The 25,239-nt window shown below is 38.1% G+C and overlaps 1 protein-coding gene across 10 annotated transcripts in view; it reads right to left on the minus strand.

Moving 5' to 3' along the window:
• RBM39 (RNA binding motif protein 39) overlaps nt 1–20,495 on the minus strand; it is a 31,774-nt gene extending 11,279 nt beyond the window's left edge. For 2 of the 10 annotated variants that reach the window (XM_004746517.3, XM_004746516.3), the window contains exons 1-10: nt 20,179–20,494; nt 19,486–19,549; nt 17,674–17,723; nt 13,006–13,200; nt 10,625–10,690; nt 10,475–10,528; nt 7,894–8,011; nt 7,269–7,421; nt 4,101–4,238; nt 1,698–1,763 (exon numbers count right to left, since the gene is read on the minus strand). In XM_004746517.3, coding sequence (XP_004746574.1) covers nt 1,698–1,763; nt 4,101–4,238; nt 7,269–7,421; nt 7,894–8,011; nt 10,475–10,528; nt 10,625–10,690; nt 13,006–13,200; nt 17,674–17,723; nt 19,486–19,536 — 891 coding nt within the window. In that variant the 5' untranslated portion in view covers nt 19,537–19,549; nt 20,179–20,494. The other 8 variants (XM_004746523.3, XM_004746518.3, XM_045084135.1 and 5 more) reach the window with 7 other exon arrangements.
• Between the last annotated feature and the right edge of the window lie 4,744 nt (nt 20,496–25,239).

Consider the following 25,239-nt stretch of genomic DNA (forward strand, 5'->3'; position numbering starts at 1 on the left):
CGTTTTGTTAATATGATGGTTTAAACAGCAAGGTATTACGAAATGACACCAAAATTCAGAAATAAGAAATCTTAGTAAGAGAGCATATGAATAAAGTAATTTTCCCCAAATCAAAACTCTTTTTAATGTGCTCAGATAAACTAAAATGGTGCTTTATTTCCTATCATAAAAAAAGAGCTATTGGTGTGCTTGGGTGGTTCAGTTAATTAAGTACACTGCCTTCAGCCTCAGGTCATGATCCCAGAGTCCTAGGATCGAGTCCCACAACAGACTCCATGCTCAGGAGGGAGCCTGCCTCTCCCTCTACTGGCTGCTTCCTTTGCTTCTGCTGTCAAATAACTAAACAAAATCTTTAAACAGAAAAATTAAAAGTTCACTCAGCTGTTATTAATACAAAATTGTGGGTCATTTTATTGCCAATAAAATCATAAAAATATTTTCTTTAAATCATGGAAATTCTTGATGCCCAGGATGCAAACACAAACTTAGTTGCACATTAATTCTCATTTTTAACGGGACACACACACACACACACGACACAATGATGACAACAACCTCCCAGCAATCCCACAGCTTAGTATCTCATCAGTATGACTCAAAACATTTTCTACTGAGAAAAAAAAATTAGACACTTAACAAAACATTTATGAACACACAGCAGAACCATGTAAATTAAAATAATCTAAGCTTTGTACATAGATAACTAAATCATAGCAAACAGTTCACACATAGTTGGTATTAAAGAGATTTGTTTTTTCTTATTAACATATAATGAACTATTAGCCCCAGGGGTACAGGTCTGTGAATCCCCAGGTTTACACACTTCACAGCACTCACCACAGCACATACCCTCCCCAAAGTCCAAAACCCAACCACCCTCTCCCTACCCGCCTCTCCCCAAAAACCCTCAGTTTGTTTTGTGAGATTAAGAGTCTCTTATGGGTTGTCTCCCTCCCTATCCCCCCTTGTATCATTTATTAAAGATATTTTTAATAGGGGCAGGTCATGATCCTGGACTCTTGGGAATGAATGAGTCCCAAATTGAGCTCCCTGCTTAATAAGGGAGTCGCCTTTTCCCTCCCCCTTCCCCCTGCTCCTCTTCTCTCTCAAAAAAGATCTTTTTTTTTTTTAAAAAAAGTTACTAGCAGGGGCGCCTGGGTGGCTCAGTGGTTTAAAGCCTCTGCTTTCGGCTCAGGTCATGGTCTCAGGGTCCTGGGATTGAGCCCCACATTGGGCTCTCTGCTCAGCAGGGAGCCTGCTTCCTTCCTCTCTCTCTGCCTGCCTGTCTACTTATGATCTCTCTGTCAAATAAATAAATAAAATCTTTAAAAATAAAATAAAACCCATTTATGAAAAAAAAAAAGAGTATCAAGACACTTGCATTCAACTGCCAGAAACATCACAAAAACTATTACAGACCAAAAAAACCTCATAATGGGGTCATAAATTTCAATCTTGTGGATACTAGCTATATAAATTAACTATATTCACGGTAAGAGAAAACTGGCTAAGCAAGCACCAACATTTGATATAAATGCCTACTGAAGACAAACTATTTTAAACCATTTGAAAAAAGAACCAAGCACCTTTACCCACTATCAATAACTAAAGTATTACTATAGTACTTTGGTCTAAAACCTTAAGTCATTCAATCAATCAAAATTTATATCATAATGTTAACAATAGTAACTGCTTACCGTAATAAATCCATATCCCTTAGATCGACCTGTTTCACTATCCATCATGAGCTGGATACTTTCAATCTAAAAAATAAAAATAATTATTATGTAACTGCAAAGGAGGAAGCAAAAGCATTTTATTCCTTGACACATGATTTAAAGTCTCCCCACCTAAAAACAAAAACAATTCATCTCAACCCATCTCCAAAAGTACTTCTGAAAGCCTAGATGCTTCTCAAACAAGAAGTTATGCACTGTAGAATAAAAAGTACAATTTTCTGCCTCAAAAACAAACCACTAGGGGCGCCTGGTGGCTCAGTGGGTTAAAGCCTCTGCCTTCAGCTGAACCCACTTCCTCCTCTCTCTCTCTCTCTGCCTACCTTTCTGCCTACTTGTGATACCTATCTGTTAAATCAAAAATAAAAAATAAAAAGAAAGAAAAACAAAACAAAACAAAAAACCCCACAACACTAAAAACCAGAGATCCTTTGTAAACTACAATCAGGTGCTAGAAAATTAACATTTTGTTTTCTTTCCATTATGCTAAAAACACAAAATTCCCAATTATATCAGACATGACAAATTGTCCAAGATGCTGGAATAACTAAAAACAAGGGCACCTGGCTGGCTCAGTCAATAGCCCATGCAATTCGTGGTCTCATGGTTTTGAGTTCAAGTCAAATAGTGGGTGTAAACATTATTTAAAAATCTTGGGACACATGGGTGACTCAATCTGTTAAGCATCTGCCTTTGGCTCAGGTCATGATCCCACCCCGAAGTCCTGGGATGGAGTCCCACAGACTCCTTGCTCAGGGGGAGCATGATTCTCCCTCAGACTGTATTCCCCCAGCTTGTGTGCATGCGTACTCTCTGACAAATAAAAAATTCAAGAGAGACAAAATAAAAATAAAATAAAAATCTTACAAACAGGGACACCTGGGTGGCAGTTACGTGCCTGACTCCTGGTTTCAGCTCAGCTCATGATTTCATGATTTAGAGATCAAGCCCTCCATCATACTCCACACTCAATCTGCTTGAAACTATCTCCTCTGTCCCCAACCCTGCTTCTCCCAAATAAATCAATCTTCTAAAAAATCTTAAGAATAAAATCAACCCTGAATGCAGATGATCACTGCACAACTCTGGATAGCCATTTAAAAGGCAATGAATTGTTCACTTGAAGCAGGTGAAGTTCATGGTTTGTGTACTATACCCCAGTATTTCAATACAGCTGTTCATACACAGAGAGCATAAAAAATTAAAATACAGCATGGATGTACTCTATTTCTTCATGTCCGGTAATTTCAGGAATGCACTAACTTTGTAGTCACTGACCAAAAAAAAAAAAAAAGATTTGTATGCGAAGTGTGCGCTCATTTCTAATTTAATTTAATAAAAAGTCCACAGTCAACACCCAACTTTTATCATTATGCACTCTTTAAACAGTTTAACAAAGGGGCTGAATGGAAATAGTGAAAAAGTATATCCAAGGGAAATGAAAATTAGTAGTGGATGCAGTATTAACAGTTACCAACATTTTTATCCACAGCCACATAATGAATATTTTAAACTACAGTACAACCCACTATTATTAACATTTATTCTAAAATAAAATGTCATGATAAAATGAGGACCAAGTGAACACGAAGTCTAACTACTTAACTGAGTAGATAGAGAAAAGGTTCTGTACATATACCTTAATGTTCCGAAAGGCCAAAAACAAGCATCCAAAGAACATCAACAGGGGGTGCCTAGCTTGCTCAGTCAGAACATCATGCAACTCTTGACCTTGGGGCCATAAGTTTGGGCACCCACATTGGTGAGATAGATTACACTTAAAAAAAAAAACAAAACCGGGTGCCTGGGTGGCTCAGTAGGTTAAAGCCTCTGCCTTCAGCTCAGGTTGTGATCCCAAGGTCCTGGGATCGAGCTCCACATCGGGCTCTCTGCTCAGCAGGGAGCCTGCTTCCCTTCCTCTCTCTGCCTGCCTCTCTGCCTACTTGAGATCTCTGTCAAATAAATAAATAAATAAATAAATCTTTAAAAATAAATAAATAAATAGATAGATAAATAACCCCCCTTCCCCCAAAGACCCAACTAAGGAAAACAAAATCTCTCGTTCCAAATGCACCGGAAACTCTCATCATTCATATTGACTTGGAAAAAAGTGATTGCTTCTAATACTATATGCATTTCACTGCAGCATTATGAATGACAACACTAAGATTCTTATCTTCAAATGTTATCCTTCTTTCAGAGATACTACCTTAATCTAAGATGCCACAAAACCCTCTCAGAACCACTCTTTCCCATCTTACTATTAAACCTCATTGAAACATGACAAAGTAGAAACACAGAATTATTATGCAGTTATATTGTAAGAAGAACCTATCAAGGATCATTGAAAATAATGGGACTTACCCTTCCAAAAGGCTCAAAGATTCCCCGAAGCATATCTTCAGTTATGTTAAAGTGTAACGAGCCCACATAAAGCCTCATAGGTCCAGCACTTCCCTTCTGTAGATTGTTCGCCATTGCTGCAGCTCTGTTTTTTTCTGCCTGCAAGTTGTAAGAAAAAATGCACATCACAGAGCACTAATTCAAATCATTTTTTTAGAGATTTTATTTATTTATATGACAGAAAAAGAGGGAATACAAGCAGGGAAAGGGAGAAGGAGAAGCAGGCTTCCCACTGAGCCGGGAGCCGATGAGGGGCTTAATCCCAGGATGCTGGGATAATGACCTGAGCGGAAGGCAGATGCTTAACAACTGAGCCACCCAGGCACCCCTCAAATCTTTTTTTTTTTTTTAAGATTTTATTTATTTTTTTGACAGAGAGAGATCACAAGTAGACAGAGAAGCAGGCAGAGGGTGAGGGGGAAGCAGGCCCCCTGCTGAGAAGAGAGCAGGATTTGGGGCTCAATCCCAGGACCCTGGGAGCATGACCTAAGCTGAAAGCAGAGGCTTAACCCACTGAGCCACCCAGGCACCCCCCCACTTTTTTTTTTTTTTTTTGAAGATTTTGATTATTTGACCAAGAGAAACACAGCAAGAGGGGACACAAGCAGGGGGAGCGGGAGAGGGAAAAGCAGGCTTCCCAGGGATCAGGGAACCTGGATGCAGGGCCTGATCCCAGGACCCTGGGATCATGACCCAAGCTGAAGGCAGATGCTTAATGACTGAACCACCCAGGCCCCCTAATCCAAATCATTTTAATCATAGTAAAATCCTATTCATTTTAGGTTTGCTTAATGACAAGTAATATCAAAGGCTAGTAATGAAATTACTAAATTTACTAAGTCATAACAGGACAAATACCCCATTTACATGTGATTGATTAAGAGCACTAAATTAAAATTTTAAGAAAATGGTTCAAATGCCAATTTTCTAAAAAAAAAATCTTCAGTATTTTATCCAGCTTTAGATAGATATTTTGCCACAATAAAAAACTTTGAAGTTTTACAAGCGTTAAGTCATATATAAAGATTTTATTTATTTGACAGAGGAAATCACAAGTAGATGGAGAGGCAGGCAGAGAGAGAGAGAGAGGGAAGTGGGCTCCCTGCTGAGCAGAGAGCCCGATGCGGGACTCGATCCCAGGACCCTGAGATCATGACCTGAGCTGAAGGCAGAGGCTTAACCCACTGAGCCACCCAGGCGCCCCGCGTTAAGTCATATATAAAGCAATCATACACTCCATTTCATATGTAAAATGAAATCAATCCTGAAAGTACACTATGCCATCTAAATGAGATGCATCCTGATATCAGACATACTAAATGCGGAAAATAAGACTGTCTCACGGCATTCATTGTTCATCAAAATTAACGTATGCTCAAAATCACGGTTACTCAAAGTACAGTACACACCAACTGGCTGGCTGCCATAAAGGGGCTTTTTTGTCAATATAAAATCACATCGAGCAAAGCATTCAGTTTAGCCGTCATTTTTTTCGAAAGGAAGTCTTTCTCAAAGGTAATGGTTATCAATTCATATTCTACCACAAGTTCCTTTTCATATTAACAGATTGAGGAATTTTGAGTATCAATGTCCAAAAGAGGTTAAAGTTAAATCAACTCAAAACCTCATTTTAGGGGCACCTGGGTGGCTCAGCAGGTTCAAGCCTCTCTCTTTGGATCAGGTCATGATCCCGGGGTCCTGGGATCAAGCCCCACATTGGGGGGGGGGTCTATCCCCTCAGCAGGGAGCCTGCTTCCTCCTCTCTGCCTACTTGTGACCTCTGTCAAATAAATAAAATCTTAAAAAAAAAAAAAAAACCCTCATTTTCATCTGAAGACTCTAGCCCTCTTCATGACTATCTATGCATTTAATTCATTCTCCAGGGCGCCTGGGTGGCTCAGTTGTTAAATATCTGCCTTTGGCTCAGGTCATGACCTCAGGGTCCTGGGATCAAGCTGCATATCAGGCTCCCTGCTCAGAGGGAAGTCTCTTCTCCCTCTCCACGCCCCCTGCTGGTGCCCCCCCCCTCTCTCTGTGTCAAATAAAAAATTTAAAATAAATAAATAAATAGAAATAAATTTGTCCTCCTTTGCAGGAAATGACTCAAGGATTCAAGGAAGTAATTTTTCCCATTTCCTAACAATTATTTTCCCACTGTTATAATAAATAATATTAAGTGTTTTAGAAAACACTAAACAACCTATTATCTTTTAGATATGACAAAAGCTACGAACTTGACCAATGTTACATACAGCTTATTAACAGTAAGTAAAACTGGAATTTAAGTCAGATCTGGTTCCAAGGCTTGCCCCTAACTTTAGAATATAAAAAATTTGATGAAGTAACCAGATTATTTTAAGAGTTAGTTACTTATTTCAGTGGTTTGTAAAGCTATCAAAATGACTATTTTATTATGTGTTGCTCGAAAATATTCTTTAAATCCTATAATCACCACTTAAAAAACACCTGAGCTAGCAAGCAGTGACAAATTATCAATAATGGTATCCTAAAAAAGCTTTCTTGTAATAAAACAATACATCTCAGTTTTTCCACATTTAAACACACTAATGTTACTAATGCTAATTTCATTTCCCAAAGGCAGTATAGGATTACTACAAAGTACCAGCAAAGAGGAATTAAAAACAAGAAATTTTAAACAGAAAACATTCACAAGATTAGTTCAAAACATTTTACCTTTAAAAAATGGTAGAAATAGAAGCTGCTCAAACTACTCTTAACGCTTTACAAAATCCTACACAGGTGTATTACAAAACACTGAAAATACTAAATTGATTAAAAATGTCAAAATCATTCCATTTGAAAGAGTAAATGTGTTTTTAAATGTTTTTCTACCCCCAATTAATAAATTATCACAAATCAAAAAAATATCTACACCATGTTCTCGTATCTTTTTCATGAAATAGGTATTTAAACCTTGTATTAAAACAGGATAGTTGAGAATATACGATTATCAAAGTAACCAAAAGAAAGTTTAAGGAAAAAAAAAGCTGTTCTGAAAACATCTAACTCAAATAATTAATGATTATGCCAAGACACTATAACGTAATACTAAGCAACAGGTTTCTTAACACAATTGTTAATCAAATTCCTAACCAAGCAAATGATTACCTGTGATGCTTGTACTATGATTGGCACTCCTAAAACACGTTGGCCAGTTAATCCTATTGCTAGAGGCACTGAGCTAACATCAACAAACTCCACATATGCAATTCCTTTGGAACGTCTTGAATTTCTATCAGAAATCATTCTCACATCTCGAACCTAAAAACAAAACACACACGTAACATAAGCTTCTGTTTATGCAACCATCCACTGTAAACCATTAAAAAAAAAATTGTTTTTTAACAGATTACATGGTTTAAATTTACTTTTAAGTAATCTCTACACCCATAGTGGGTCATGAACTTGTGACCAGAGTTAAGAGTTCCATGATCCAAATGAACTAGCCAGGTGCCCCCAATGTTTTAACTAAGGGAACATGTCAGTCCACTTCGTTTTTTTTTCTACTTTTGATCAATGTGTGGTTAACAGTTATTAATTCCAACACTATTAAATTCCAATGGAGGCAAAATAGCAAAATAGAAATGTCCCCCCAAAAGTTTCCCTAACTGAATTCTACTAAATTAAAAGATTCAGTGTTTAAATATTCTCTAATTTAACCTAACACACTGACAATTACATTTTGTTCACAATTCCCATTCATTCAACCTCCCTAAACAGACTAAAAACTTACCTTTCCTACTGTAGAGAAAAACTCTTCCAAATCCCTTGGCCTAATTCTTGCTGCCAGCTGCATGCAGAAAACTGTCCTTGCATCTCTTTCTTCAGGAGTTAGATTATCAATAGGTTCCCTAACAGGAAGTACAAAACAATGGACTTTTATAAATTATTCTAAAAATAACCTTATGATTTTCAGAAAACAGAATAAACTTTCCAAGTAGTTTATCATTATTCCCAAACCCATTTTCTTCTTTCAAGATTTTATTTATTTGAGAGTGAGGAAGAGAGAGAGAGCATGCACAAGCAAGGTAAGAGGCAGAGGGAGGGAACAGACTCCCCACCACCTACTGAGGAGGTGAGATCACTACCTGAGAGGGAGAAACAATTGCCTGAGGCACCCAGGTGTCCCTTGCAAACCCATTTTCACTAAGATTTATACAAAATATCCATAAAATTATTCAATGTGACTCCCATTCCTTCAACAAGATAACCACTAATGTTTCTTCCGCTAGCATCTTACATGACATCAGAACAAAAGTCCATTGCCATCTCAAGTCTTACAAATGGTAATTTCTCCAGATTGGTAATTAGTAAAAGACCAATCTGGAGCCTTAGAGTTTAAGAATAGTCTTTAACCACTTACTAGCTACAATGTCAGAATAGTCCAAAACCATAAAACCATGAAGTGAAATAAAGTTTGACAATCATAAATGACTAACCTGAGATGATAAGAACTATTTTATTCTCATTTTTCCCCTGAATTTTTAACAAATTGAGACATATATAGAATCATGACCTGGTTGCTTATTCTATCAGTCTTTTTTTTTTTTTAAAGATTTTATTAATTTATTTGAGAGAGAGAGAGACACTGTAAGAGAACACAAGCAGAGGTACTGGGAGAGGGAGAAGCAGGCTTCCCTCAGAGCAGGGAGCCCAAGGAGGGGCTTGCTTGATCCCAGCACCCTGGGATCATGACCTGAGCCGAGGGCAGAAGCTTAACAACTGAGCCACCCAGGTGCCCCTATTCGAATCAGTCTTCTAAGACTCTATAAACCCAGTATACAAACCAATGTTTCTTTTTCTTTTTTTTTAAAGATTTTATTTATTTGACAGATCACAAGCAGGCAGAGAAGCAAGCAGAGAAAGAAGGGGAAGCAGGTTCCCTACTGAGCAGAGAGCCAGATGCGGGGCTTGATCCCAGAACCCTGAGATCATGACCTGAGCCAAAGGCAGAGGCTTAACCCACTGAACCACCCAGGCACAGTCAAAGCAATGTTTCTTGATGGTTGTAAAATACAGAAACCATACCTATCTACAAATCAAGTATGAAAAGCAGGAAATTAAATAAATACAAGTAGTGGAATTCAATTTATTCATTTTTAGATAGCCTTGACAATCAAGAGCACTTCTGACTATATGGAGGAAATTAAAGTGCCCAAGTAAAAAGAGCACAAGAGATCAAATTATATGAAGTGCCTATTAACGTTACTTCTTATAAAACACCACTAAAGGTTAAGGTTCTAAGTGAATAGCTAAGGATAAAAGCACAAACATGCTCTTATCCACATTCTGGACATTTTCAAGAAGGTGCTTTTTCCACCTACAAAATTCTGGTGCATTTCTTTGGTAAATTAACAAGTAATTTTAAACTATAAAACGGAGGTACAAAGCTAGACTACATCCAGAAAACAAGGGGATTTTCTTTTAAGATTTTATTTATTTATTTGGCAGAGAGAGATCACAAGTAGACAGAGAAGCAGGCAGAGAGAGGAAGAAGCAGGCTCCCTGCTGAGCAGAGAGCCCAATGCGGGGCTCCATCCCAGGACCCTGAGATCATGCTGAGCCGAAGGCAGAGGCTTTAACCCACTGAGCCACGTAGGCGCCCCAAAAGGGGATTTTCTTATAAGAGTAAGTATTAAAAGAGTTAAAAAAAAAAAAAAAAAGCGCTCAGTAGGTACAAAAAGAGCTTTTAAAATCATTAAGGTTTTCATCAAATCCCAGAATTAAAATATACCAAGTAACAAATATAACAGATAATGAACTCTAAGTTAAAAGGTGCCCTTTAAGGGAAGCCAGAAAGAGTATCAGTGCTGCCATTTATCAAAACTTTCCTTGAATGAACATAAATGATAGACTTAACAAGTAAGTCTCATTTCATTTAAGAAGAAAATAACTCACAAACGTAAGATTACTACTACTCAGAAACAAGTCAACTTGGTTAAGACTTTGGAAATTAATAGAGTCAGATTAGTGAAACTCATGTCTGTTACAATCAATTTCCCATGATGCAATTTTAATAACTCAAAATTTATTAATTTGAAAGATAAGCAGAGGCAAGTCTATTTCAAGTTTCTATAGTTACCATTAACTTTTATTTAAAAGGGATTTAAGAGCACATGTAATACCACCTTGTATCTCAACACTGTAGTTACTACTCCATTCTTATAGGAAACGAAAATGAAAACTTACACAACCACACTGATTTAACACAGTCCAAATTATTAAATGTTAATAAATTTAATAGCAGCATAAGTTGCAAAAGCTTTATAAAAGCTGAAAGTGCCAAAAGAAAAAAAAATAGGGACAACAGCTACCTCACAGGGCTCTTGTCTTTTCTGAATGGACTTTTGCTTCGGGAACGTCGTCTGCTGCAAAGTTAAAAAGTTTCAGAAATTACCCAAACAGGTACACCACATTAGTTCCTTGAAAAACAATTTAAACAATTCAGAAGTATGTTTAAAAACCTTAATTTGATGCTATGAGGCAACCCAATCTTTCCTCGGATGGCACTGTTAAATTTTGGTCCGGAGCTAAAAAGGAAACACAAAATTACACTAGTTACAGGGTTAGGGTCTTGCTAAGATCGCGTTCATGCGCTCTCCAGCAAGTTTAACATTGTTTAGGCTGATTTTTTTTTTTCCACCTCAATTATGAAGAGGAAATAAGAGACTTTTTTTTCTTAACTTTATCCCAGGCAACTGCTCTTATAGTTATCCATCCTGGACCACTGAGAGGTGCCAAGACCAAAGGTTACAGCCTCAGTATTTTTCAGATTCTGAAAATTCTATCATTTTCAGTCTACCGTTTTTTCTTAATTACACATTTATGAATACATTCCTGAGGTTTGGTTTATTTTAAGTGAAAATAAATCTTATTTACAAGGAGTAACTACAGTTAACAATTTTGTATGAATCTTTGCAGATCCATTCCCAGGAATTTATGTATTTGTATGTATATACACACAAAATTCATAAATATGTTTGAGAAATTATTAGAGAGGGACTAAACTCCAACTTTTCCATTTAACAATAAATCTCAGAGACTGCATGAAAGCAGTTTGTGTCATACTTCACTTCTTTGTGACAAAATATTCCATAGTAAAGATGTAAAGTTCATTAGGATTTCAAAAACAATTTTGTGAACTTGACATAATAAAGGAATGTTTTCAAAAGAGATCATATAATTATTCTAAGATCCAGTTTTATTCTGAATCCTAAAAAGGCCTTACAGTTTTAGGGCCTTTTTTAATTTTGAAAGACCAAATTAACTTAATGGGACAAGTCATATGTCCCTTAGTGCTCATCCTACTCTCCTTTTCAAGAAGGGTAGCAAAATCGAAGTACCTAGTGGTATGTTATCCACATTTGGACTTGTTTTCATGGACTCTGGGCATACCTGAAACACCCAAGCAGCTCCAAATAAAATTTTGTATTAAATGGGTCCTTCACAATTCAAACTAACAATCATAGTTATGAATATAAATTTACTGACTAAATTAAAGATCACATGAAACCAGACATAAGAACTAAATCATTTTTTAAGTCAGACCAGGATTATAGGCCAACTTCAAATATTCATTATAAAACAGATACATAATACACAGAATTTATTAAGGTAGTCCCTTTCCCCCCTATTTAATTCTGATAAAAACAAATATGGTAAATCTCAATAAATTCGACCCAGAAATAATCATTCGGAATTAAAACATTGTGGTACTCTTTCAGCTCTTAAATGTTTGTGAAATTAACAGCTAGGAAGAACTCGAGAACAAGGAGTTCAATCCTTTTTATTTTAAAGGTTAAAGAGCCAGAATCAGAACCCAAAATGTTACTAACTTTAATGGCTTCAAATAATACCCAAACATTTCATGAATAGCAGTTAAGTATTGTGCATCCTTTATTTTCATTCTCTTGTCAATTCAATACTCATTGAAGTTCATCTGTCAGTTGTTACCTTTCTTAAGAATGAGAAAACTAATGCTTAGAGCGTTAACTTGTCCAAGTCAAAGAGTCAAAACTCTTATGCACGTCTTTGTCTTTCAATTCCATCTCCACCCATTTAACTTAGGAGTGCTTATTTTAATACACCCCCCCCCAGTTTACAGTAGTATATTCATTAAGACAAAAGAATAAAAGTAAAGGGTTAAGGACTGCTAGATTCAATCCTTGTGTTAAGAGTTGTAGGTAGATTCCTTCCAAATTTATTAACATAGTTTTTTAAATGACTATAATAAACCATGTTTCCAACTTGTTAAACTACAATCAAATTTCCACAGGGATTTCAAAGCACTTTGAGTGTTTTCTCATTTTAAAAACCTCAAATACAATGTGATGAGCCCCCAAATTCATCATTATCAAGGAGCATGCACCAGATTCATAAAGGATCTGTCATTTCATCTGTTAACAGCCAGAAAAGATTCATAAATTACGTATTTGACTGATCATATGTATTAGTAATTTATCTATTTGAGCTTTAAAATCTTAAATAAATTTATGTTCAGCAAAGAGAATTTGAAATAGCTCACATACCTTTAAGCTTTCAAATTCTGGCACTACAGTATCAAGTCTTTTAAGCATTCTAGTGCTTTGGTCTAGTTTGGATTGGCATACAGTTAAAATATTTTGAATAACAGAAAATAATCTGTATGCCTAGTAAAACAGAAGTTACGTATTGGTCCATGTGCTGTTTTTCTAGGTCTTTTCAACGCCAATATCCTTATTTAATGCTTCTTAACTAGACATATTGAAAACCAAAAATTTTATAATGTACATTACTCAGATTAAATGTTTTCTGGATACCTAGAGAATGACTCTCAAATCAAAATCATCAAATTATAGTTACATACTAAGGACTTCTGTAGCGGCCTCTGAATCTGCGATCTCGACTTCTTGAGCGGCTCCGCCTCCTTTCTTTGCTCCTACTTCGCTTCCTTTCTCGGCTTTTGCTCTTTTTCCTTTCTCTATCTCTACTTCGTTTCCGTTCCTTACTTTTGCTTCTTTTCCGTTCATGACTACGACTTCTGCTCTTGCTTTTTTTCCTCCTGAGAAGAAAAAAAATTACCATTATCTTGCTGGTTTGAAAAAGTGCCCAAATATACTTCCTCTTATGGTCAGAAATCTTAATCTTTCTGTAAATTTATCTTGCTATTTTTACTATTATACAATGATACATAATCATACTTATGGAAAAAATAATTCCTAGGTAATGCAACATTCGTCTTCTACTACTGAAAATCAGAAGTCAGTTGACAATCAGTTGAGAGCAGGAACTCTAATGATTGCTCCTGAGAGTCAGGTACAGCTTTAACAAGGAAATCATTTGTTGAAACCTGAACTTTTAAATAAACTTTGACCAACATGTAACTGGCCAACGAGTATTACTGTAATCCACTAGATACAGTAATAAAATCAAAGTTACAATAAGTATTAAATAACAATGGGTCATACATAAAAATTATTGAAAACACTTTTAAACTTCCTTTACGTGAGCCAATTTTGACCCTACTTACACATAAGAGTATTTTCTACTTGAAAGGGCCATACAAGCATCAATACTTTGGTTTTCATGGGCAAACTTACAAGTATTGACAAAGAACAATGCAACTAATGCAATAAAATGCATTCTGACACACCTAGACTTTTGTGACCTTTTTGGATGTGTTCTATTTAAAGCTATAATGAATACACCAGAAAATGGAGCATGCCAGTTTATACAAGCCTGTGGGGTACAATCAAAAACAAGGATCAACACCTTTAATCAATCTTTATAAAATCTCAAACTCTGAAAGGTAAAAAAGCCAGTCAGTCATATCTTTCTGTTCATTTCTGTATTCTTCACAGTATACCACCCGTTCATTTTGTAATTAAATCTTACCATCTGTACCTCTTTGTCATCACCCAAATTTTAGAGGTGCCTTCAGATATTTCAGTATAAATTCAAAGACATTTAAAAATAAACTTATTCTGCTAAAATGTCAATTTGTAGTGGCTAAAAAGATAATTAAACATTTTGACAACTCTACATCATTTGGAAAATTTAATTAAACTGTTTAGTCCTTATCAAAGCAAAGTTAGCATAAGAGCAATTGAAGTCTGCCTCAGAGAACCTGTAAGCAGGTCATCTTAGAGTGCATTGAAAATAGAAAATGAAGACACCCACCTTCTGGAATCTTGAAACCCACACTCCAATCACAAGGAGATGTAGAGCTTTCCAAGGAGGCAGAAACTTTGTCTAAAATTTCAAGATAATCCACCTGACTGTCAGAAATGTATATGCTAGGTAGCACATGACAGAAAATTAGGCTACACTCATTATTTATATAGAAGTCATCAAAGCAATGCCCCAAAAGGGCAACAGATTACATTCCAACTTTGCTGCCTGCAACACCTGACACTGTCTTAGCCTAAGAATTCTGTGAGATAGCTATCATCAAAAGTCCTACATATAATCAATCAGGGGACAAAGTAAAAAGTAACTCCATCCCCCACAAAAAGGACAGACAAGTCAAGTATTGCTCTGCTCATAGACGGTCCACAGCAGAGAGGCAGCCAACCTCCCAATCTATGTCTTTTTAGGCCCAAAACTTATTCTGCCAAAGGAAAGGACTAGAAAATTGGAGCTAACTTCAACTAAAAGTCTTCCTGAACTTTTTACAAGTGAGTCCCCACCCACATCTGAAGGCAACCCCAGACAGGTAAAAAGACAGCAACATACTAAGACATTCAGAAGCATGATCCTCTTCATAAAAGCCCAGACAAAAAATTAAGAAAGCAATATACTTCTCTATTAACAAATTGCAGCTTGAAAGAACATTAAGTTAACTAAAGAAGGGTTATCAAAATCCACACTAATAGTCAAATCCTGTTACAACTTAAAAGGGACTTTCCAAAGTCTTTAGTGGCAGTGGAATTTTGTACTGAACATCATTGAAGTAAATGGTCCACTGGGCTGGGCCTTTGGACTTTTTGGTTATATGGCCTCTGCTGTAAAGGTGTTTTGCTATAACTGGATTTGACCTCTTCCATGTAAGAAGATCTAAAATTTAAATGCAAAGTACTCTGGAAAATAAGAAAAAAAATAGAAAAGTCATTTATTCCAAAATTTATAGATAATCCACACACAGTAGCCAATATATTTCAACTGTGTCATTTTATTGTTATCCTTTTGAGTAATTCCTAAAGAGCTTAACTGAATGGATGCTACTTTAGACTTTCTGAAAATGGTTACACTAACAAATAATATTCCCATGAAGGCAAGCTCAGATACTTAAAAGATATACTCTGAGTTCTTGCCAAACTCAGGGGTATAGCTCTCAGAAAGCAGGCTAACTGATAACCAATTTAAACTTAGTTCCTTCTACTACTACCAGAATACAACTGAGTGTAGGTATTGAAAATCAGAACTATTTTTTTCAAAGGAAACATTTACTAGGTGGTCAACTTTAAATTCCTCAGGTTGTACATTTTTTCTTAGAACTATATCCCAACGCTCAATTGTTTTTAAGACAATGAAGTTTTAGGATGAAAAATGCAACATGGCACTTTCCTTTTGGAGAATTCATGCAGAACACTAATGTGCAGAACACTGTCATTTTACATTTTATCTAAACTTAAATATGAAAATTTCTACATAACTTTAAAATAAATTTGAAAGCTCAATTCCCTTTAGAGAAATGGGTGAGAAGTTCCTGATTGAACTAAAAAGCCATTTATTTAAGCAGCTTTAAGTGAGTGAGAAATATGACAAACAATTTGTACATTTAAAACGATACTAGGTGGTAGTTGGGATATTTCAAAAGGACATTCCCTTATATTGGCTACCCTACAGCCAATCAAAGAAAATTATCCATTCTTCTATTCATTATCACAAGACTCTACATTAAATAAAGGCCACAAAGCATCAGTCATGGAGACCTTGATGCTGAATTTCCTGTAAAAGCTTGGTAGCCTTAATGAGCTTAGATGCACAATGAAAACAAATACAAGCCGGAGATCACAGTAGTAGCAAGGAGTGACATCTGAGAATGGTCAAACAAAGAAAACTCTGTGACCAAAGTGCATGTCCTCATCCTTTTGGCACTTAGGGTAAGATCTTTACCTACCCAATAGGCCTGATACCTAGATTGGATAATTTCAATTTATGTGGATAGTCCTCTCTAGGTTTTCATTACAAACTGGGAATTAAAACTATTAATTAGGAAACTCTTACTTTGGGAAAACTTCTAAAACCAGGTAACATTAAACAATGCAATAATTGGCTGACTGCCTTAAATCTAAACAATTCAAGACTAAACCCTATGTGATTAATTCCCACAATCTGTTGTGACTGTAACAGACCCTCTACCCAACTTTGAACCAAAAACAAAACAAAACAAAACAAAACAAAACAAAAACAAAAAAAAACCCCGACATTTTCTGCAAACTGCATCATTTTAAATCCATTACCTTTTTTATGGGAATTGTTAAGAATAAAATAATCAGCATAACAAAGCCCACATAATCCAATTTAAGAATTTTCTCATCTCTTTTGTGAAATTCTATCAACCTACCTAATAAAAGTTGTGAGGAATTTAAGGTAGTGTATTATGAAGCATTTTGAGCTCTTATTAGGAAAAGAGCCAGAAAATCAAATAAGGGACTATGTTATCATTTTGTTTTCGTTTTCCATTAGATGGAGTCACATACATTACAAATTAATGACATCACAAAATAGGCTACTGAAACAACTTGAAGCTTATAACATGATCACGTGATGTTAAGAGTCACTAATTTTTAGAGCAGGAAAAATACTCTAAAAATAGGATCCAACTTTATAAAGTGATTCTGGTTTATGCTGTCACTGAAACATCAAATACTGTATTCTAGTCGATAGCACTTAGTTACTATTACAGATTACTCATTTAACATAGTAAATTGCATTAATATGCACAATTTTTTAAAAAAACTCCATTTCCATTCTTCAAGTAATAAAGTTTTAAAAAGTTTAAGCAACAAAAGCCATGTAAAAGGCACCTAAAAAGTACTTTAAGTATGCTATAATGTTGCTACAAAAAAGGGCCTTTAAGCAGCAAGATGCATAAATAATTCACAGCTCTGACTCCTTTAAAACAATGTTTTCCACAGGCCTGTTATTTGTTACCTTTTCTTCTTCCTAACCCATCTGCAGTGGATATGGAAGTTTTATGGATACACCACCAAAATATTAAGCCCAGTTTATAAATTTAAGACAAAGACAAACTCTAATACAGGAACTCTTATCCAGATTGTCGTGGACAGACTTGGAGGGGAAGGTGTCCAAAAGATCCCTCAAACTCTATCCTGAGATCTAGAGAAAGAATTCATAGTTTCATGTCCTCAAATAGTTTCTCATCCCTTCAGAAGGTAAAGAACGACTTCTCTAAGAGAGACAAGAAAAAGCTTCTGAAGAGAACTTTGATGCTACAGCCACAGGAGCACAACTTAAGATCTCAATCATATAAAGGTCCCCCCACCCCAGGTCCCTTCTTGTAACTTACTTTTTGCTACGTTCTTCATGGCCGTTAGCACTGCTCAACTTGTTCTCATCCTAAGCAGGGTTGATAGAAGAACATCATGAGGACGAAGTGGTAACATTTCAAGTTGTCAAAGGGTAAAGGGAATAGGAATAAGAAAATACAAAACAATTTTAAAACTAATTACTTGTTTATAGTTTAATATGGAAGGCTATAAAAAAATTTAGATGGGAACGTGTTTAACCACTTTGTTGCTTACAATTAAGTCATCAAGATACAAAAATAAAAATGCATATTAACATGTTAAATTTTACTTTCTTATATAGTTAGATATTAAGTTATCCACATTTACAGTTGTTGAAGTGGTTAAATAGAATTTCTAAAAACATGAATGAAGTCCTGTTTTGAGTTTTATTCCATGTGCTATGGTCCCTTTGGTCAGTACCATGGCTCTATTTCTGCCTAAGCCCCAAGTGGCCATGCTAGCAGCCAGCCACTATCGATTTCCTGTGACCGATGCCATTCCTGAGATCTTCGCCCATTTCCGTTGGAGGGTTGGGACTGTAAGAGCTTGATGCCACCTCTGTCACACATCTCGCCCTGAAGCAAACAGGGATTCACACTGCTTTAGTAATGTTGACTCCCAAGAACCCAAGAAAGTCAATTAATAATCCACCAGTCCAACCTAAACATTTCCTACTTCCATACCTGTTTACATGGAATTACATCCATGTTAAACTAAGACACAAGAATCTTAACATTAAAACAGAAGTAGTTCTTCAAGAGTCTAAGCATTACAAAACTACATACAGTATTTAAAGCTAAAAAGAATTCATCCAAACTGGTACCACATGGTCGTGCTATACACTCCAAAACAGATGTATTATTTTAAAAGGTTTAGCGCAATGTTTGTTTTTTAAAGTTTGATCACATCAGTTATAGAAGTATAAGTGCTAACTTACAAAGCTTACAGTTTGCGACACCAGTGATAATGCATGCATACAGCTATATTCACCACCAACTGGTGAAAGAATGAAAAGACACTTTACTTTTACTGTGATACTGAAACGGGTCAGACTATACTACTAGCCAAAATAATTCCTTTGTAGCTTTTAGTGTGAAATAATATGGCAGGGACTAAGTAAAAATAAAACAATTCGGAGCACAGTAAAACAGTCATCAAGTGACTCTTAAGTTGTGATACTGCCTCCTTTGCTTTAAAAAATTTTTTTTTCTATTCAGGGATCCAAGAATTTCAGTAATTTTTAACTGAGCAGATCATCACCTGCCTGTTTCGGTATTTACTATCACCAGTCATATATATATAGAAAAAAAATTTAAATCTCACCCATTTCTTCTTGTAAAACTTAAAGATTTGCTTGCCATAGACTGGTTATGCTTTGTTATTCTTGGACCCCTGCTATTTTCCCAAACCACTACATTCACCTTTTTGCTATACCAAACTGGAGCTGGTAATTCTTAGTTGAGTCATTTTACCTAGGGGACCACGGTACAGCGATAAGTCACTCAATTACTACCTTATGATTGACAGTTCACACTGGAATCAAAGGTGAATTCATGGGAGTAGAGGTGAGATATCGTTAGGCAAGTCTACAAAGAGAGATAGATGGGCATTTATTCATCACGCTGAAGTGAAACTACTGCACAATATTATTACATCAATAGCATATATTTACTTTTGTAAGTTACACGTAATGCATCTCTGATAAGATAAATCAAGAGGGCTCCGGGGATGTTAGTTTACATTTCAGCAGTAGTTTCGTGATAATGCTAAATTAAGAAATATATAAACCTCACCGACATGTTTTTTCTCACCTTCTTGTAAGGAGCCTCAAGCATTGCTTCAATATCAATATCGTCTGCCATTTTCTCTAATCGCCTAAAAATAAGAAAGGTAATTCAGGTGAGTAAACATTTTTCAACGGCGCTCAATCTCCTTACCCGACAAACTCCAAAACTTCAGAAAAACCTTCAAAAAGCCCTCGAATGAGTCAAGGGGCACGATGCACTTAGCCAGGCTTGATAATTAAATCTGAAATATCTCCAAGACTAAACACACGGGAATACATTAAATGTACGATTAAAAAAAAAAAAAAAGGCCCACAATTAACTCTAAAAACAGAACCCGCGCGCCGCGAGTTTAGACCGCCTCTTTCCGCGCAAAACCCGCGCTGCCATTTTAGGGGCAAAGGGAAACTCCCTCGGTTGGGAGGGGTTGTACGCCGTGGTAGCGTTCGGCTGGCGCCATGTTGGGAGGTCGCGGCCGGCCAGGCCTCGAAGGGACCGGTCGCCATCCGCCCGAAGCCTCTCTGGGGTCCCTGCCACCCAAAAACCCCAAAATCGAAGCGACCGGAAAATAAGGGCGCGGTCGCCGAAATGCAGCCGATTTCCCGAACCACACCCCCCCCCGCAGTGTTTAAAGACCGCCGAAAGAGTGCCCGTCAAACCAGACAAAACCCAAACCTCTGAAAAGCTCTGACAATACACAGGCCCGCGACATCTCCTTACCTGTGCGGGCTTTCGGGCCCCTAGGGTGCTCGTATTCGGAAAGGGGGGGGGGGCTGCTGCTGCTGCCGCTGTTGCTACTGTTAAGCCGCTAGGCCCAGGCCGCGGTACCGCCCAGCCCGAATTTCGGGCTCCGAGGGCGGATAGGCCCGAGCGAATCTAAAAGAAACAATGGGATTAGAGGAGCCCGCGCGGAAGTTCAGGACGGCGGCTTCGGCAGCTCAGGATCCACCCCTGCGACAGCTTCGGCAAGCTCTCTGAAATGGCGGCCGCTGCTTCCCCGTACTCACATCCACCAACACACATACACACACACAAACACACGGGGCCTCACGGAGCTCTCAGCACGGGCTCTCGCGAGAATCTGCCTCCAGTTCCAAACCAGAGCAACTGAAATATCGCGAGATATAAGCATAGCCCCGGCGACCATGGCCCAATCTCGCGCAATGATTGCGCCACAGATATTCCCATCCCCCACTCAGAGAGGAGCCTTTGACACCCCCTCCACATAGACGTTCGTATCTCGCGAGACCGCGCAAGAAGCTAGAGCTAAGACAGTTGGTACACATCCCGTCAATCTTTTTAAAAACTGAACGCTGAGTGGACCTTGGTGGTCTCCTCCTCCTTGTAGCGCCTCCTCACAGCGGTCTGAAGGTTTCTCTTACAGAGCTGACCGCCTCTCCCCTCCCCCGGGCCTCCCACCCTGGTGTCTGTCAAGGTCGCCATAAGGCAACCTAGTCCATATGGCGATAGACGACAACGAAAACCGTCATGCATGTAGAGATTATCTGCCACGAGTGAGGAAGTGAAAAAGCATGCAAAAGAGAAGGCAAGAAGAGACCATAGGGGGCTGTGCTGTCGAATAAAAATTAGATATTCCGGCCTCTTGAGCCAGTGGGCTAGACACCGCTAACTAAACACCCTTGGAAATGGTGAAGAAAGGCAAAGAGAAGGTGAAAAAACAAACTGCTTCCCTCGGCAATGGATAAGCTTTTTGCCCCGAACTTTATAGTCTGTCCTTGTGTCAGGGATGCTATTGTTCCTTCAAAAATGTCCATTCTCCTGGGACTTGGCTTTTCGCCCCTTTATTCTCCAGATACCTGGCAGTTAAGAGTTTAAAAGCACCACCTGTTCTCTAGTCAACACTATGAAAAAAGAGGCAGCAGAGAGATTGACTATAATGCTAGTACTCCAAGATAAAAGTATTTGAAAAATTTTTTTGAAAAAAAATTGGAAAAAATTAGAGGACTTAGGAGCAAAAAGTCTTACATAAAAGTCCATTAACAGCTTAGTGATAGGGAATAAAGATTTGACATGAGATAATTCGGTTCTTATAAGCTTCCAACACTGTGTGACCTTGGACAGGTAATCTCTCAGAGCCTATCCTCCATTTCCTCTTAAGAAGGGGGTAGCCTCCATTTCTGCTTTCGGCTCTTAAGATCCCAGGGGGTCGAGCCCCGCATCGGGCTCTCTGCTCAGCAGGAAGCCTGTTTCCTCCTCTCTCTCTGCCTGCCTCTCTGCCCACTTGTTATCTCTGTCTGTCAAATAGGCTAAGCTATTAAAAAAAAAAAAAAAAAAAGAAGGGGGTAGCTTAATTACTAGGCTAAGCTTCTAATGAGACTGACCTAGGTTGATAATGCGCACTCCTAAATTCTCAGTGCTTAGCCTGGTGCCCAGCCAGTTGGATACCCAATAAATGAATGAAGACCTAATAGGAGTATAGTGAGTATTAAATGAGACAGCGTCTGCAAAGTACCTGGTAAATATTTAATCCTCAGGAAAGTTAACTTCAGTTATTGCTAAACATTTATTTAGAGGAAATGTAAGTGTAAAGGAACTTTACATTCCTGGTTAATTTTCCACACAGGTGTTTCTCTTAGAGGATTAATAGATGACGCGTAGTTAGTAGTATTCCCTTACTCCTTTTCACGAAAATTCAGATCCTCTTTTAAATTTTTTAAGTGTTGAAAATCACAGAATATTAAAGCATAATATGTTCAAGCTAACAAAAAACCAAAGTTAACTTTTGCCTTCTCTTTGCCCCTTTAATTCTATTATTGTGACTTGTTAATTGTGCAGATATCAAACCATACAGGTGTCCCTTTAATATGTTTTTGTTTGGGAACATGACAACACAGAATTTGACTTAAACCTCTAGAGTTATTTGGGAATAGGAAGGTTTTAAACTTTCAGTCACTCGATTATTGAATGTTTCTTAAATTGTTTTCTGTTCAAGAGTGATAAGAATGAACCTGGAAATATAGAGCACAATCAAGAAACATCAGCTGGAAAACTCTTCTCTAAAACAAAAGTATTTTTTATGTTTAAAAGAAAATATTGGGGGGCGCCTGGGTGGCTCAGTGGTTGGGCCGCTGCCTTCGGCTCAGGTCATGATCTCGGGGTCCTGGGATCGAGTCCCGCATCGGGCTCTCTGCTCAGCGGGGAGCCTGCTTCCTCCTCTCTCTCTCTCTGCCTGCCTCTCTGCCTACTTGTGATTTCTCTCTGTCAAATAAATCAAATAAAATCTTTAAAAAAAAAAAAAAAAAAAAAAAAAAAAAAAGAAAATATTGGGACGCCTGGGTGGCTCAGTTGGTTAAGCAGCTGCCTTCGGCTCAGGTCATGATCCCGGCGTCCTGGGATCCAGTCCCACATCGGGCTCCTTGCTTGGCAGGGAGCCTGCTTCTCCCTCTGCCTCTGCCTGCCATTCTGTCTGCCTGTGCTCGCTCTCTCCCCTTTCTCTCTCTGATAAATTAATAAAATCTTTAAAAAAAAAAAAAAAGAAAAGAAAATATTAACGTAATATGCTTTCCATTCATTTTGCAAAATCTGTCTCTGACTGGCTTATGGACATTCTGCATAAATTAATTTCCTTTTCATGATTTTGTTCTTATTTGAACCAGATGGTCATTGGTTTAAATCATCTCCACCACCAAAAATATTATTCTGGGGTACCTGGGTTGCTCAGTCCTTAAACATCTGCCCTCAGCTCCGGTCATGATCCCAGGGTCCCCTGGGATCAGGGCCCACATCGGGCTCCCTGCTCAGCAGGAAGCCTGCTTCTCCCTCTCCCACTCTCTCTCTGTCAAATAAATAAATACATAAATAATCTTTTAAAAATAATAACAATAATAAAATATTTTGCCAATGTCAGGACACCTGGCTGGCTTAGTTTGTGGAGCATGCAACTCTTCATTTCAGGGTTGTGGGTTCAAGCCCCATGTTGAGTGTAGAGATTACTTAAAAAAATTTTTTTTTTTTTTTTGAGATTACTTAAAATCTTAAAAATACATTCTGCCAATATTTTTTTATATCAATATATGACTTTTATGGACAGAAAGTACTATTTTTTTAATTTTTAGGATCATTTATTTATTTATTTGACAGAGATCACAAGTAGGCAGAGAGGCAGGCAGAGAGAGAGAAGAGGGGAAGCAGGCTCCCTACTAAGCAGAGAGCCAGATGTGGGACTCGATCCCAGGACCCTGAGATCATGACCTGAGCCAAAGGCAGAAGCTTAACCCACTAAGCCACCCAGGCACCCCAGAAAGTACTATTTTTGATGCCTGCATTTTTTTTTAATTAAGTAGTTTCCACACCCATGCAGGACTTGAACTCAACAACCCTCAGATCAAGACCTGAGCTGAGATCAAGTCAGATGCTTAACCTACTGAACCACCCATCCACCTCTGCATTTTTTTTAAAAGATTTTATTTATTTATTTGACAGATAGATCACAAGTAGGCAGAGAGGCAGGCAGAGAGAGGAAGGGAAGCAGGCCCCCTGCTGAGCAGAGAGCCCAATGCAGGGCTCCATCCCTGGACCCTGGATCATGACCTGAGCCAAAGGCAGAGGCTTTAACCCACTGAGTCACGCAGGCGCCCCCTCTGCATTTTTTTTAAACAAATGTCTATTTTATTTTATTTTTTAAATTTTATCTCTTTGACAGAAAGAGAACACAAGTAGGCAGAGGAGCCGAAATAGGGAGAGGGAGAAGTGGGTTCCCCACTGAGGAGAGACCTAAGCCGAGGCAGAGGCTTTAACCCAATGAGCCACCCTGTCGCCCCCTTTCTAAAAATTTATTTATTTATTTATTTATTTATTTATTTATTTTGAAAGAGAGAGACAGTGAGAGAGGGAACACAAAGCAGGGCAAGTGGGAGAGAGAGAAGCAGGCTTCCTGCTGAGCAGGGAGCCGGACTCTGGGCTTCATCCCGGGACGCTGGGATCATGATTCGAGCCAAAGGCAGACATTTAACTGACTGAGCCACCCAGGCGACTGCATTTTTTTTTAAGTAGGTTCAACACCCAGTGTGAGGCTTAAACTCATGACCCCAAGATCAAGAATTGCATGCTCAGGCCCCTGGGTGACTCAGTCGTTAAGCCTCTGCCTTCAGCTCAGGTCATGATCCCAGGGTCCTGGATCAAGACCGAAGTCGGGCTCCCTGCTCAGCAGGAAGCCTGATTCTCCCTCTGTCTTTGCCTGCCTCTGCCTACTTGTGATCTCTCTCTCTGTCAAATAAATAAATCCTAAAAAAAATAAAAGACATTGCATTCTCTACAGACTGAGCCAGCCAGATGTCCCTTGATACTTGCATTTTGGGTGAAAATTAATATTCAATTTCTAAAGTAAGTGCATTTTAATAGTTATCCTTAAAACTTTAAGACTCGGGGGGCACCTGGGTGGCTCAGTCATTAAGTGTCTGCCCGTCAGCTCAGGTCATGATTCCAGGGTCCTGGGATCAAGCCTGGCATTGGGCTTGCTGTTCCACAGGAGGCCCGCTACTCCCTCTGCTGTGTTCCTTCTGTAGCTGTGTCGCTCGCTGTCAAATAGATAAATAAAAATCTTTAAAAAAACAAAAGCTTTAAGACATGAAGCAAAAATTCTTTTTTTTTTTTAAGATTTTATTTATTTATTTGACAGACAAAGATCACAAGTAGGCAGAGAGTCAGGCAGAAAGAGAGGAGGAAGCAGGCTCCTGGCTGAGCAGGGAGCCCGATGCTGAACTCGATTCCAGCACCTGGGATCATGACCTTAGCCGAAAGCAAAGGCTTAACCCACTGAGC

Source organism: Mustela putorius, unplaced genomic scaffold (genome assembly GCF_011764305.1).
Source record: "Mustela putorius furo isolate JIRA1106 unplaced genomic scaffold, ASM1176430v1.1 tig00000743_pilon_pilon_pilon, whole genome shotgun sequence".
NCBI lineage: Eukaryota > Metazoa > Chordata > Mammalia > Carnivora > Mustelidae > Mustela > Mustela putorius.